Source organism: Amblyraja radiata, chromosome 6 (genome assembly GCF_010909765.2).
Source record: "Amblyraja radiata isolate CabotCenter1 chromosome 6, sAmbRad1.1.pri, whole genome shotgun sequence".
NCBI lineage: Eukaryota > Metazoa > Chordata > Chondrichthyes > Rajiformes > Rajidae > Amblyraja > Amblyraja radiata.
The window spans coordinates 9,979,205-9,994,048 of NC_045961.1; the positions used below are offsets into that span (position 1 = coordinate 9,979,205).

At 59.5% G+C, this 14,844-nt stretch overlaps 1 protein-coding gene across 1 annotated transcript in view; it reads right to left on the reverse strand.

Moving 5' to 3' along the window:
* The window catches only part of dnhd1 (dynein heavy chain domain 1), a 54,731-nt gene that overhangs the window by 20,982 nt on the left and 18,905 nt on the right, over positions 1 to 14,844 (reverse strand). Inside the window, exons 10-17 of the mRNA XM_033023405.1 lie at positions 10,940 to 12,413; positions 10,312 to 10,532; positions 9,705 to 9,906; positions 8,238 to 8,340; positions 6,171 to 6,320; positions 5,055 to 5,246; positions 2,722 to 4,381; positions 762 to 995 (exon numbers count right to left, since the gene is read on the reverse strand). Coding sequence (XP_032879296.1) covers positions 762 to 995; positions 2,722 to 4,381; positions 5,055 to 5,246; positions 6,171 to 6,320; positions 8,238 to 8,340; positions 9,705 to 9,906; positions 10,312 to 10,532; positions 10,940 to 12,413 — 4,236 coding nt within the window. The remainder of the gene's footprint in view (positions 1 to 761; positions 996 to 2,721; positions 4,382 to 5,054; positions 5,247 to 6,170; positions 6,321 to 8,237; positions 8,341 to 9,704; positions 9,907 to 10,311; positions 10,533 to 10,939; positions 12,414 to 14,844) is intronic.

Sequence of the window (14,844 nt, forward strand, 5' to 3'; positions counted from 1 at the left end):
ATCTGTCCACCGGGCAACTCCACCCAACATCTGTCCAGCATCTGTCCGCCGGGCTACTCCACACAACATCTGTCCACCGGGCAACTCCACCCAACATCTGTCCAGCATCTGTCCGCCGGGCTACTCCACCCAACATCTGTCCACCGGGCAACTCCACCCAACATCTGTCCAGCATCTGTCCGCCGGGCTACTCCACCCAACACCTGTCCACCGGGCTACTCAACCCAACATCTGTCCAGCATCTGTCCGCCGGGCTACTCCATCCAACATCTGTCTGCCGGGCTACTCCACCCAACATCTGTCCACCGGGCAACTCCACCCAACATCTGTCCAGCATCTGTCCACCGGGCAACTCCACCCAACATCTGTCCGCCGGGCTACTCCACCCAACATCTGTCCACCGGGCTACTCCACCCAACATCTGTCCACCGGGCTACTCCACCCAACATCTGCCCGTCGGGCGACTCCACCCAACATCTGTCCAGCATCTGTCCGCCGGGCTACTCCACCCAACATCTGTCAGCCCCTGTCTAAATGTCCATGGATTTCTATATTTGATTCCATTTTGTCATCGGCCACGCCATTGCTGTGGGTCTCACCCTTCCGTCGGACTGGTTTAAACCGCTCGGCTAGCACTCATTGGCGGTGGGGGGGGGGGGGGGGCGGCGGGGGAGTGGGAGAGGGTCGGAGGAGAGGGGAGGGGTTAGTATGGACGGAGATCCGGGGCATGTGTCCACGATGCCGCCTCTGAGGATCCTCACCATTGACGGCGGCCGTCAGCAGCAGCTGCTCCAGGTCGGGCTTGGTGATGGGACAGACCCAGAGGTCGTGGGACGGCCGCTCCTCCAGCGCCTGTGGAACCCACTCCACGTCGCCGCCCTCCACAGCCAGGCTGTCGATGAATATGTCTCCAGATGCCTCATCCGCCTCGCCGTCCGCCGCCAGGACGCGTTGAGACGCGCTCTTCACCAACACATCGCTCCCGGCTGCACTAACTACATAAAATCGACTTCAAAATAAAATCCACCGCAGGTACAGATAGAAATTAACATAGAATAGTACAGGAACAGGCCCTTCGGCCCACATTGTTTGTGCTATCCCCAATGCCTGGCCTGCACGTGACCCATCCCCTGCATATCCATGTGCCTGTCTAAACGCCTCTTAAACACCACTGTCGTATCTGCCTTCACCCCCACCCCTGGCACCGCGTTCCAGGCACCCACCACCCCCTGTGTAAAACACTTGCCCCGCACATCTCCTTTAAACTTTGCCCCTCTCACCCTACAGCTGTGCCCTCTAGTCTGTGACATCCCCACCCTGGGGACAAGGTTCTGGCTGTCTACCCTATCTACGCCTCTCATCATTTTACATACTTTTATCAGGTCTCCCTTCAACCTCCAATACTCTTGAAGTAGAAATCCAACCTCTCCTAGAAGCTGAAGACCCCCAGACCATCATACAAACCAACCTCTCTTCCATCCACTCCACCTACACCTCACGCTGCCTCGGCAAGGCCAGCAGCATCATTAAGGACCTGTCTCACCCCAGTCACACACCCCCCCCCCCCTCCCCTTCCCCTCTCTCCAATCGGGCAAGAGGTACAGAAGTGTGAAAACGCACACCTCCAGATTCAGGGAAAGTTTCTTCCCGGCTGTTATCAGGCAACTGAACCATCCTCTCACCAACTAGAGAGCGGCCCTGACCTCCTGACAAGAACAAGGAGACAGATTATTATCTGAATGGTGTCAGATTTGGAAAAAGGGAAGCGCAACGAGACCTGGGGGTCCTTGTACACCAGTCACTGAAAGTAAGCATGCAGGTACAACAGGCAGTGAAGAAAGCCAATGGCATGTTGGCCTTCATAACGAGAGAATTTGAGTATAGGAGAAAAGAGGTTCTTCTCTAGTTGTACAGGGCCCTGGTGAGACCAAACCTGGAGTGTTGTGTGCAGTTTTATCTCCTAATTTGAGGAAGGACATCCTTGCTATTGAGGCAGCCAAGTTTACAATGTTAATTCCCGGGATGGTGGGACTGTCATATGAGGAAAGATTGGAAAGACTGGGCTTGTAATCACTGGAATTTAGAAGGACGAGGGGGGGAGGGATCTTATAGAAACGTATAAAATTATAAAAGGACTGGACAAGCTAGATGCAGGACAAATGGTCCCAATGTTGGGGGAGTCCAGAACCAGGGGTCACAGTCTAAGAAAAAAAGGGAGGCCATTTAAAACTGAGATGAGAAAACGTTTTCACCCAGAGAGTTGTGAATTTGTGGAATTCTCTGCCACAGAGGGCAGTGGAGGCAAAATCACTGGATGGATTTAAGAGTAGATAGAGCTCTAGGGGCTAGTGGAATCAAGGGATATGGGGAGAAGGCAGGCACGGGTTACTGATTGTGGATGATCAGCCTTGAACACAATGAATGGCGGTGCTGTTTCTCCCATTTACCTCATTGGAGACCCTCAAACTATCTTTAATCGTCTTGTACTAAACGTTATTCCCGTTATCCTGTATCCGCACACTGTAAACGACTCGATTGTAATCATGTATTGTCTTGCTGCTGACTGGTTAGCACGCAACAAAAGCTTTTCACTGTTCCTTGGTACACGTGACATTAATAAACTAAAATAAAACTCTGCTCTGGGCCGTGAAATGCCAGGCAGCATTCTACTAATCCCATACTGCCCTCATCCCCCCCGATTTTCAGCGCCTCCATCCCTACCTGCGGCGAGCACCTCCCGCTGCAGCCGCAGCCCGCCTCCGGCCTGCAACACCCCCATCCAGATGCCGGCCTGCTTGTCGGGGTCGACGAGGAGGATCCAGGGCGTGGGGGAATATCTGAGCAGGATCTGCGTGATGAGGATGCTGACCCGGGCCGTGGCGTTGACCGGCAGCTTCTCCAGGTTCCAGTCCAGTTGTTCCCGCAGTGAGCTCAACATATCGAGCAGCAGGAAGTTGCTGCGGGTCGGGATGAAGTCGGATGGGCCGTACACGGCGCCCGGAGATGGCGCTGACTCGGGGACGAGCAGCGGGTCGGGGAGCAGCGGCGGCGTGGGGACGAGCTGCGGCGACCGTGATGACGACTGGCTGAGACTGCGGCTCATTCTGCGGGATGTAGGTGGGGTCCGGCTCCTGGATAACGACGGGCTCCGGCTCCTGGGTAACGACGGGCTCAGGCTCCGGCGTGACGACGGCTTCCGGCTCCGGCCGCGGGGCGACGGCTGACTCCGGTCAGACGACAGGGTGAGTGCTGGCGACGGAGGAGGGGTCCGAGTTGCGATCCTGGCCCGACTTTGCAACCGTTGCGAGATCCGGGCTGGCGACTGGCTGGAGCGCCGGCGTGAAGCGGGATCCCGGCTCCGGCTCCGACTGCGGCCGCGGGGCAACGGCTGGCGCCGGGCTAGAGACAGGGTGAGTGCTGGCGACGGTGGAGGGGTCGGGGCTGCGGTCCGCTGCAGCGTTGGGCTCCGGGCTGGTGACGGGGTCCGGGCCGGAGCTGGCGACTGCTGAGATGTCCGGGCTGACGACGGCGTTGAAGCAACGGTCTGGACTATCGGTGGGGCCGGTGCCTCGGGCTGGACCCGAGGCGGTGATGTGGTCCGGCCTGGCGGCGGGGCTGTGTCCCGGGTTGGGCCCGGGACCCGCGGCGAGGCCAGGGCTGAGGCCGCTCGGCTTGCCAGGATGTCCAGCAGTTCTTGCCGCGGGTCCACGGGCTCCATGCGGATGGTGCCGGTGTGACAAGCTCCCTTCCACTTGTCCAGTAGCTCCTGCCGCAGCCGCTCCTCGAAGGGCCCGAGGTAGACGACGGCGGCGGCCGTCAGCAGCGCGTCCCCAGACATGGTGCGGCGGCGGCCCTTAGACTGCTCCAGCGCCGCGTCCCAGTCGGAGCGGTGAGGCCGAAGGGCCTGGATGAGCTCCTCGTTGCGCCGCAGCTCCTGTCGCACCCGCCGCAGTTGTGCTAGCAGCTCCTGCTCCTGCTCCCGGAGCCGCCGCACCAACTCCTGCTCCCGCAACAGCAGCAGCCGCAGCAGCTCGGCGTCGCTGGCCTCCAGCAGCGAGTCACTATCCGACAGGTTGTCGTCCATGTCCTCCCGCAGCACCTCCAGCAGCCCTTTCCGCATGCGCTCGGCCAGTTTGCGGAGCAGCCCGAGGCGGGTCTGCGCCTGTTCGATCAGCTCCTGGAAGCGGTTGATAAAGGTGGGGCTGTACTCGCGGGCTAGTACCGCATGGTAGTACACGGCCCGCACCCACACGCTGAACGACTCGACCGCCCGGCTCGCCTCCCGCACCGTCTCCGGCTGGAACTCCGGACGGAGGATGATGTCGCCCAGCGCCCGGAAAACGTCCTCCGGGATGTTGTCCTTGTCGTAGAACTGCAGCTCCTGCGGGAACACGGGCAGCGTCACTGCATCGGCCGCCGGAGGGGGTGGTAGAGATGGGGGAGGGGGGGGGGAGGGGGGGAGGGGTGGTAGAGAGGGGGGGGGGGGGGGGGGTAGGAGGGGGGGGGGGGTTAGAGAGGGGGGAGGGGGGGGTAGAGAGGGGGGAGGGGGGTAGAGAGGGGGGGGTTAGAGAGGGTGGGTGGTAGAGAGAGGGGGGGGGGGTTTAGAGAGGGGGGGTTGTAGTAGGGGGGGAGGTAGAGAGGGAGAGTAGAGGGGGGGTTAGAGAGGGGGGGGTTTAGAGAGGGGGGGGGTGGTAGAGAAGGGGGGGAGGTAGAGGGGGGGGGAGATGGAGATGGGGAGGGATATGGAGTAAGGGAGGGAGAGGGATTCCAAAACCGGCTCTTTGCTCCTTCCTCCCCATTGTTGTCATCTTTCTCACCCTTTATCCCCCCCCCCCCCAGCCCCCGCCCCCGTCTCCCTCCTCCGACCCCTCACCCTCTCTACTGAATCCCCTGTCTCCACCCCGCTCCTGCCCCACACCCACGCTCCACTTTCCTCTCTCCCCCACCCTCCCTTCTATCTCCTATCCTCCCTCCTCAGTCCCCTCCCCAACCTCCCGCTGTCACCCCCTCCCCCCCCCCCCCCCCCCCCCCAGTCCCACGGGGCAGGGTGTAACCTGGAAGAAGTTGTCTTGGCTGATGAGCAGCTTCACGTTCTCCCAGCCCTCCATCTTGCCGAACATGAGGCAGATGGTGTTCATCACCGTCACCACTGGCAGCGGCGGCGCTCGGTAGGTGCGCACCTCGTCCAGGTCGCTGGAGCTCAACGCCAGCAGCGCCTGCAACGCCGTCTCGTACAGAGGCTTGCCCTAGAACACAGGTCACAGGATCACAGCCCTAGAACACAGGTCACAGGGTCACAGTCCTGGGACACAGGTCACACCCCTAGAACACAGGTCACAGGGTCCCAGTCCTAGAACACAGGTCACAGCCCTAGAACACAGGTCTCGGGTCACTGCCCTGGAACACAGGTCACAGGTCATGGCCCTGGGCCACAGCCCTAGAACACAGGTCACAGCCCTACAACACAGGTCACAGTCCTGGGACACAGGTCACAGTCCTAGAACACAGGTCACAGGGCCACAGCCCTAGAACACAGGTCACAGGGTCACAGCCCTACAACACAGGTCACAGTCCTGGGACACAGGTCACAGTCCTAGAACACAGGTCACAGGGTCACAGCCCTAGAACACAGGTCACAGCCCTAGAACACAGGTCACAGGGTCACAGCCCTATGACACAGGTCACAGTCCTGGGACACAAGTCACAGCCATAGAACACAGGTCACAGGTCACTGCCCTGGAACACAGGTCACGGCCCTGGGTCACAGGTCACAGCCCTAGAACACAGGTCACTGACCTTAAACACAGGTCACAGCCCTAGAACACAGGTCACAGCCCTGGAACACAGGTCACAGGGTCACAGCCCTACAACACAGGTCACAGGGTCACAGCCCTACAACACAGCTCACAGCCCTGGGTCACAGCCCTAGAACACAGGTCACAGCCCTGGGTCATAGGTCACAGCACACTTTCCTGGCACAAAGGTCACAGCCCTGGAACAGTTCACCACCCTGGATCATAGGTCACTACCCTGGAACATAGGGTCAAAGGGCACTACCCTGGAACACAGGGTCACAGTCCTGGAGCTCCATCAGAGCATCTCGAGCTGGGACATTGCGCCGTTACCCCGGCGGTATCCGGGGTGCCCCCCCCCTCCCCCCGGTACATTACCGTGCCGTATTCCCTCTGGAAGGCCTGCCGGGCGGCATCCATCTCCCGCTGCAGCAAGGCGAGCTGGAATTCCTCATCCCGCATCCGCTGCAGCAATTCCTGGAACTCGCTGCGCAGCTTGGCGTAGAGTTCCTGCAGCAGCCGGATCTCCTGCGGGCAGCGACACCGGGGTCAGTGGGGGATGGAGGCTGGGGTCATCACCGTGGTCAGTGGGGGATCAAGGCCGGGGTCAGGGGTCAGTGGGGGTGGGGGGTCAATAGACAATAGGTGACATTCGATTCCTTCGAGCCAGCACCGCCATTCACTGTAATCATCCACAATCAGTATCCCGTTCCTGCCTTCTCCCCATATTCCCTGACTCCGCTATCAGCTCTCTCTCGAAAGTATCCAGAGAACCGGCCTCCACAGACTCACAATTCTCTGTGTGAACAAATGTTTCCTCGTCTCCGTTCTACATGGCTTACCCCTTATTCTTAAACTGTGGCCCCTGGTTCTGGACTCCCCCAGCATCGGGAACACGTTTCTTATATGTTTCATTAAGATCCCTTCTCATCCTAAACATCCTAAATCCAGAGTTTACAAGCCCAGCCGCTCCATACTCTCAGCATATGACAGTCCCGCCATCCCGGGAATTCACCTTGTAAACCTACGCTGCACTCCCTCAATAGCAAGGATGTCCTTCCTCAAATTAGGGGACCAAAACTGCACACAATACTCCAGGTGTGGTCTCACTAGCGCCTTGTACAACTGCAGAAGGACCTCTTTGCTCCTATACTCGACTCCTCTTGTTATAAAGGCCAACATGCCATTCGCTTTCTTCACTGTCTGCTGTACCTGCATGCTTACTTTCATTGACGGATGAACAAGGACCCCCCAAATTCCGTTGAACTTCCCCTTTTCCCAACTTGACACCATTTAGATAATAATCTGTCTTTCTGTTTTTGCCACCAAAGTGGATTACTTCACATTTATCCATATTAAACTGCATCTGCCATGCATCTGCCCACTCACCCAACCTGCCCAAGTCACCCTGCATTCTCATAGCACCCTCCTCACAGTTCACACTGCCACCCAGCTTTGTGTCATCTGCAAATTTACTAATGTTACTTTTAACCCCTTCATCTAAATCATTTATATTGTAAATAGCTGCGGTCCCAGCACCGAGCCTGCCATTCTGAAAGGGACCCGTTAATCCCTACTCTTTGTTTCCTGTCTGCCAACCAATTCTCTATCCATGTCAGCACCCTACCCCCAATACCATGCGCTCTAATTTTGCCCACTAATCTCCTGTGTGGGACCTTATCTAATGCTTTCTGAAAGTCCAGGTACACTACATCCACTCCCTTGACCATTATCCTGGTTACACCCTCCAAAATTTCCAGAAGATTAGTCAAGCATGAATTCCCTTTCGTAAATGCACGCTGACTCGGACCGATCCTGCTACTGCTATCCAAATGTGCCGCCATTTCATCTTTTATAATTGACTCCAGCATCTTCCCCACCACCGAGGTCAGGCTAACTGATCTATGAAGACGGATCCAAAGTACCTGTTCAACTCATCTGCCGTTTCCAAATGGCTCCTTTACCTTGAGTTCCCTCATCAACTCCGTCAGTGGGACGTCAGTTCGGGGTCAGGGGTCAATGGTCAGTGTGGAGGGTCAATGGTCTGTGTGGGTGCAGCGGGGAGTTATGGCTGTGATCAATGGTCAGTGGGGGGGTCATGGCTGGGGTCAATAGTCAGTGTGGCGGCAGTGGAGGGTGAGTGGTCAGTGTGGGGGCAGAGGGGGGTCACGGCCGGGGTCAGTGAGGGTCATGGCCAGGGTCAGTGGGGGGGTCATGGCCGGGGTCATGGCCAGTGGGGGGTCATGGCCGGGGTCAGTGGGGGGGTCATGGCCGGGGTCAATGGTCAGTGGGGGAGGTCATGGCCGGGGTCAGTGGGGGATCATGGCCGGGGTCAGGGCCGGGGTCAGTGGTCAGTGGGGAGTCATGTCCGGGGTCAGTGGGGGGTCAGGGCCGGGGTCAGTGGTCAGTGTGGGGGGGGGGAGTCATGGGACCGCACTCTCTCACCTCGCCCAGTAGCTCTAGCTTGTGACGGAGCCGCTCGATCTCCTGCTGCCGCTCCTCGGCTGCCTTGTACACTTCCCTGATCTTGTCCAGCCCCAGCTCCATCCTGTGGGGACAACTCACAACCTGAGCAAACAGGCAGCTCAGCCCATCGACACTAATGCTATATTATGTAACAAGGAACTGCAGATGCTGGTTTAAACCGAACATATACACAAAAAGCTGGAGCACCTCAGCGGGACAGGCAGCATCTCTGGTGGGAAGGAATGGGTGACATTCCGGAAGTACTGATTATGGATGATCAACCATGATCACATTGAATGGCGGTGCTGGCACTCCGAAGGCGTGCAGGTTTGTAGACAATTCTGTAAATTGTCCCTAGTGTGTAGGATAGTACTAGTGTGCGGGAGGATCGCTGGTCAGCACAGATTTGGTGGGCTGAAGGGCTTGTTTCCTGTTTCTCTAAACTAATCACACTTATTTAATCTCCCCATAGTCCCATCAACTGCCCCACATTCAACCCTCACCTACACAGCGAAAACAATCTTCATCTACGACATGCGAGGAAACCGACGCCTCGACTTCCTTAGATGGTTTAGGAAGTTCTGCATGTCCCCTACAACTCTCACCAACTTCTACAGATGCGCTGTAGAGAGCATTTTATCAGGATGCATCACAGCACGGTTTGGGAACAGCTCCATCCAAAACCGCAAGAAATTGCAGCAAATTGTGGACGCTGCCCAGACCATCACACAAACCATTCTCCCTTACATCGACTCCATCTACACCTCACGCTGCCTCGGCAAGGCCAGCAGCATCATCAAGGACCAATCTCACCCGCGTCACTCGCCTCTTCTCTCCTCTCGCATCAGGCAAAAGTGTGAAAACGCACACCTCCAGATTCAGGGACAATTTCTTCCAGCTGTTATCAGGCAACTGAACCATCCTCTCACCAACTAGAGAGCGGTCCTGAACTACTATCTACCTCATTGGTGACCCTCTGACTATCATTGATCGGTCTGTGCTAGCTTTATTTTGAACTAAACGTTATTCACTGATCATGTATCTGTACACTGTAAATGGGTCGATTGTAATCATGTAGTCTTTCCACTGACAGGTTAGCGCACAACAAAAGATTTTCACTGTACCTCCTACACGTGACAATAAACTAAACTGAAAGAGTGATGGGGAGAAGTCCGCACAGAGAACGCCAGATATCGGGGCGGTAGCTGGGTCTCCGGCAGCTCCTCCACTCAGCTGCTTCTTCAGGACCTTCCCGAAGACACTGGTTGTAGTAGCTGATTTTAATGGCTCTCTGGGTTTAAGCAAAAGCCCTGAGTCGTTACCCAAGGTGTTTCTTTTGTGTGTCCGCTGCTGCCACTAAGGCCTCGGTCCCAGCAGGCGGTGTCACCCACCCGGCGGCTCTAGCGCGCAGTTCCACGCCCCGCGGTGCGCCAGGCACGGACTCACCGGTTAATCTGGATCCCCTCCGACTGCTCCAGGTAGTGGAAGATCATGGAGAAGAGGTCGATGAAGTCCAGGTAGTGGCGCGGGGTGATGAGCGGCAGCGTCGGGGCCATGTGCGCCGCTCCGCTCAGCGCTGACTGGTGGATCAACGCCATGATCTTGACGATGATTGGGACCAGCACCCAGATCCTCGCCACCGACTGGCCTGCAACAGAGAGGGAGATCTTACAGTCCGGTGTGTGTGTGGGGGGAGAGGGGGGTCTCACAGTCCGGTGTGTGTGTGAGGGAGAGGTCTCACAGCCTGGCGTGTGTGTGTGTGTTTTTTTGGTGATGGGGGGGGGGGGGGGGGGGGGGGCACAGTGCTGTCCGTTGTGTTGTGGGAATGCAGTGCTAGACCCCAGTGAATACATTATCAGCGGCTGCCCTCCGCGCTTGTTTCTGCCGCCTGTTCCCTTCATTCGATGTCACCCCTCCCCCCTGCCCCCACCTCCTCCCGCTCCCCTTCTCTGTTCCCGACTCCCCCCCCCCACACACACGTAAACTCTCGCCCCCCTCCTCCCACCACCGGGCGGGTCACTCGCTGGGCTGGGCTGAGCTGGGGGCCACTGACCGGTGGTCCTGACCGTGGACAGGTTGCCGATGCCCAGGTGGGAGGTGGCGATGACGGCGTACGCCTGGTGGTTCCACTGGTGCCACACGTCGATGTAGCCGGCGGGGCCCAGCAGGTGGGTGAGGCCGCCCGGAGCCCACGCCACGCTCCCCGCTCCCGCAGCGCTCTGCAGCGGTAGCAGCAACACCACATGCAGGCTCTGGCGCACAGCGAGGAGATACCTGCGGGGAGAGGAGCAGTGAGTATAGATCGCACAGGAGAAGGGCGGGGTGGGGTAGAGCAGGGTGCGGGCTGTGGGGGGGAGGGGGTTAGAGCGGGGTGTGGGCGATGGCGGGGGGGGGGGGCTAGAACAGGATGCGGGCGATGGTGGGGGGGGGGAGGGGGGTTAGAGCGGGGTGTGGGCGATGGCGGGGGGGGGGAGTGGGTAGAGCGGGGTGCGGGCTATGGGGGGGGAGTGGGTAGAGCGGGGTGCGGGCTATGGGTGGGGAGTGGGTAGAGCGGGGTGCGGGCGATGGCGGGGGGGGGGGGGAGTGGGTAGAGCGGGGTGCGGGCGATGGCGGGGGGGGGTAGAGCGGGATGCGGGCGATGGTGGGGGGGGGGGGGGGGGGGTGGGGGGGTTCGCACGCACCTCTCCAAAACCTGCTCCTGCTTCAGGTTCCATGCCAGGTTCCTGGTGGCGGCGAACTCCTTGGCCACTCGGCTGAACTCTTTGGCCGAGTAGAGGTCGGGGTAGGTGCCGTCGGTCGTGATGTTGAAGAGCCGTTGCAGAGTTTGCTGTGGGACAGCGGGCGGCACCACGATGACAGTGCAGCGCTCCAACAAGCCTGCCTGCCGGCTCGCCCGCTTGAAGATCGCGGCGACCTGCGGGCCAGACTCGCGGCCGCTCAGGTGGAAGACGGCAGCCCGGGCGAGGTAGGCGGCGAGCCGGATCAGAGTGCCGCGGCCGCTGCAGTGTGCGGCGGCCAGCAACGCGCCGTGGGCTCCGGGTGTGAGCAGCAGGCGGCTGAGGCGGGCCAGGTGCTGCACCGCCTCCTTGAAGAAGATGAGCTGGCGGCTGGAGCGGCGCGCCTGGTTGTGAGCCTGCACCACGTCCCGGAGCTGCAGCGCCAGGTTGCCGAGCGTCAGCTGCCGGTACGGGTTCCAGCGCGGAGACTTGAGCTGCTGCCGGTTGTCGGGCCTCACGGCTCCCTTGCTGAAGATCAGGTCGCCCAGCTCCTCCCCGGAGTACAGTTCGTGCAGCGGCAGCAACGGCTTGGTGGACTGCCAGTGGCTCTGGCGGGTCCGGCGGAGCCCACTCGCCGGCTGTGTCTCACTATCCCGCGGGGATGGACTGCCACCGGCACCGGCCGCTTCACTCATCCCCGCCATCGCTCGCTGCAGCCGCGCCAGCTCCTGACTCGGGGCCGGGCCGGCGGTGGGAGAGCCGGCGGGCTGCGGCTCCACGGTGCTCCGTAATAGCACCTTGTAGGAGGACAGCTGTTGTGTGTGTGAGGAGAAGTGAGTGTGAGCCACGGCGTGTAGCGCGGAGCAGAGCGCGGTGCGGTGCTGCTCACACACCAGGCGGTCCGAGAATGTCCTCATGCATTCGTGCAGCCACAGGGCCACCACCGTCTTGGCCACGGTCACCACCGGCTGCCCGACCTTACCCGGGCCGACAGCCGCGGGCGGCATCAGTTGCAGGCCCCGCAACACCTTGCCGATGTCAGCTACAGACAGCAAGTAGTGAGGGTGCGGCGGCGAGGGCGGGAATCGTTCCTTGACGCGCTGGTACAGCTCGACTGTGGCGAACACCAGCGCCCTGGCGAAGAGCGAGTGCCGGGACAGCGTGTAGGTGGGGAAGCTGCGCAGCCAGCCCAGTACACCCGGCGTGTACACCGTGGCTACCCAGCCCCAGCTGACGGCCGGCATCGCCAGCACCGTCAGGAGCCGCAGCAGCCGGCCAGACAGCCCGCTCTGGTCCGGACCCGGCGCGCACGACGCCACCAGGCTGAGCCGCGCCGAGTGGAAGGAGAGGAAGCGCAGGCCGTCCCGCTCGTACGTGCCGTGGCAGGTGAGCGAGTGGCGCACCGCCTCCAGTAGCGGCTGGCACTCCGAGTCAGGTTCTGCAACATAGAGAAAGCAGCCCCGTTAGTGTGGGCCGGGTGGGCAGCGGGTGACGAGGTCGAGGGGTTGGGGGGGGGGGGGGGGATGGGATTTGAGTAATAACCCCCCTCCATCCTCGCCCCCAGACTTTCGAGCCAGCACCCCCATTCAATGTGATCATGGCTGATTTCCCCCAATCAGTACCCCGTTCCTGCCTTCTCCCCATATCCCCTGACTCCGCCATCTTTAAGAGCCCTGAATAGCTCTTTCTTGAAAGCATCCAGAGAACCTGCCTCCATCGCACTCAGAGGCAGAGAATTCCACAGACTCACCACTCTCTGTGAGAAAAAAGTGTTTCCTCGTCTCCGTTCTAAATGGCTTACTCCTTATTCTTAAACTGTGGCCCCTGGTTCTGGACTCCTCCAACATCGGGAACATGTTTCCTGCCTCTAGCGTGTCCAAACCCTTAACAATCTTATATGTTTCAATGAGATGCCCTCTCATCTTTCTAAACTCCAGAGTGTACAAGCCCAGCTGCTCCATTCTCTCTGACAGTCCCGCCATCCCGGGAATTAATCTGGTGAACCTACGATGCACTCCCTCAATAGCAAGAATCAGCCATAGTCAGGGTGGAACTCGGGTCTCTGGCGCTGTGAGGCGGCAACTCTACTGCTGCACGTAACAGCACGTGGACAGGCCGGTCGACCCACAATGTCCGTGCCAAATACGATGCCTAATCTCTGCCTGCATGTGATCCACATCCCTCCATTCCCCGCATATCCATGTGCCCGTCTAAAAGCCTTTTAAACACCACTATCGTATCTGCCTCCACCACCACCCCTGGCAGCGCGGTCCAGGCACCCACCTGTGTAAAACACTTGCCCCGCACATCTCCTTTAAACTTTGCCCCTCTCACCTTAAAGCTGTGCCCTCTAGGAGTAGGCCATTCAGCCTTCCAGCCAGCACCACCATTCAATATGATCATGGCTGATCACCCAGAGTCAGTACCCCCGTTCCTACTTTTCCCCCATATCCCTTGATGCCGTTAGCCCTAAGAGCGAAATCTAACTCTCTCTTGAAAACATCCAGTGAATTGACCTCCACTGCCTTCTCTGGCAGAGAATTCCACAGATTCACATCTCTCTGGGTGACTAAGTTTTTCCTCATCTCAGTCCTAAATGGCCGACCCCTTATTCTTAAACTGTGACCCCTGGTTCTGGACTCCCCCAACATCGGGAACATGAAGAATGTTATATGTTTATATAAGATCCTCTCTTATCCATCTAATGTCCTTGACATTACCACCCTGGGGAAAAGGTTGCGACTGCCTACCCTCTCCATGTATAAACTTCTATCAGGTCTCCCTTCAGCCCCAGACGCTCGAGGGAAAGCAATCTGTCTGTTCAGCCTCTCCTTCTCGCTGATACCATCTAATCCAGGCAGCGTTCTGATAAATCTCTCCTCTCTAAACCTACCACAGCTCCACACAGTGCCACACATGCAGCATGGCCAGCGGCAGGGAGGGAGGGGGTGGTGTGGGGAAGGGGATGGTGGGTGCTGGACAAGTGGATGTGGGTGGGTGGGGCTGGCTTGGTTGAGGACAGTGCAGATGCAGGGGGGGGGGGGGGGGGGGTGACTTGGTCTGGGGCTAGGAGTGGATGCGGAAGGGAGGGCTGACTGGGAAGGGGAGGGAGAGATGGGGGAGGGAAGGTTGGGGGGAGGGAGAGATGGGGGAGGGAGAGATGGGGAGGGAGAGATGGGGGGAGGGAAGGATGCGGGGAGGGAGAGATGGGGGGAGGGAGAGATGGGGAGGGCGGATGGGGAGGGAGAGGGGGGAGGGGAGAGGGGGGGAGGGGAGAGATGGGGGGAGGGGAGAGATGGGGGAGGGGAGAGATGGGGAGGGAGAGATGGGGAGGGAGATGGGGGGAGGGACAGATGGGGAGGGGGAGACAGATGGGGGAGGGGAGATGGGGGAGGGAGAGATGGGGAGGGAGAGATGGGGGAGGGAAGGATGCGGGGAGGGAGAGATGGGGAGGGAGAGATGGGGGAGGGGAGATGGGGGAGGGAGAGATGGGGGGAGGGGAGAGATGGGGAGGGAGAGATGGGGGAGGGAGAGATGGGGGAGGGAGAGATGGGGGAGGGAGAGATGGGGGGAGGGACAGATGGGGAGGGGGAGACAGATGGGGGAGGGGAGATGGGGGGAGGGAGAGATGGGGGAGGGGAGATGGGGGAGGGAGAGACGGGGGAGGGGAGATGGGGGGAGGGAGAGATGGGGGAGGGGAGATGGGGGAGGGAGAGACGGGGGAGGGGAGATGGGGGGAGGGAGAGATGGGGGGAGGGAGAGATGGGGGAGGGGAGAGATCGGGGTTGGTCCCGGGGATGCAAGCACTCACTGTAGGCCGCCGTGTGGACATCATCCAGGAAGAAGAGGAAGGCGTTGCCGTGACGGGG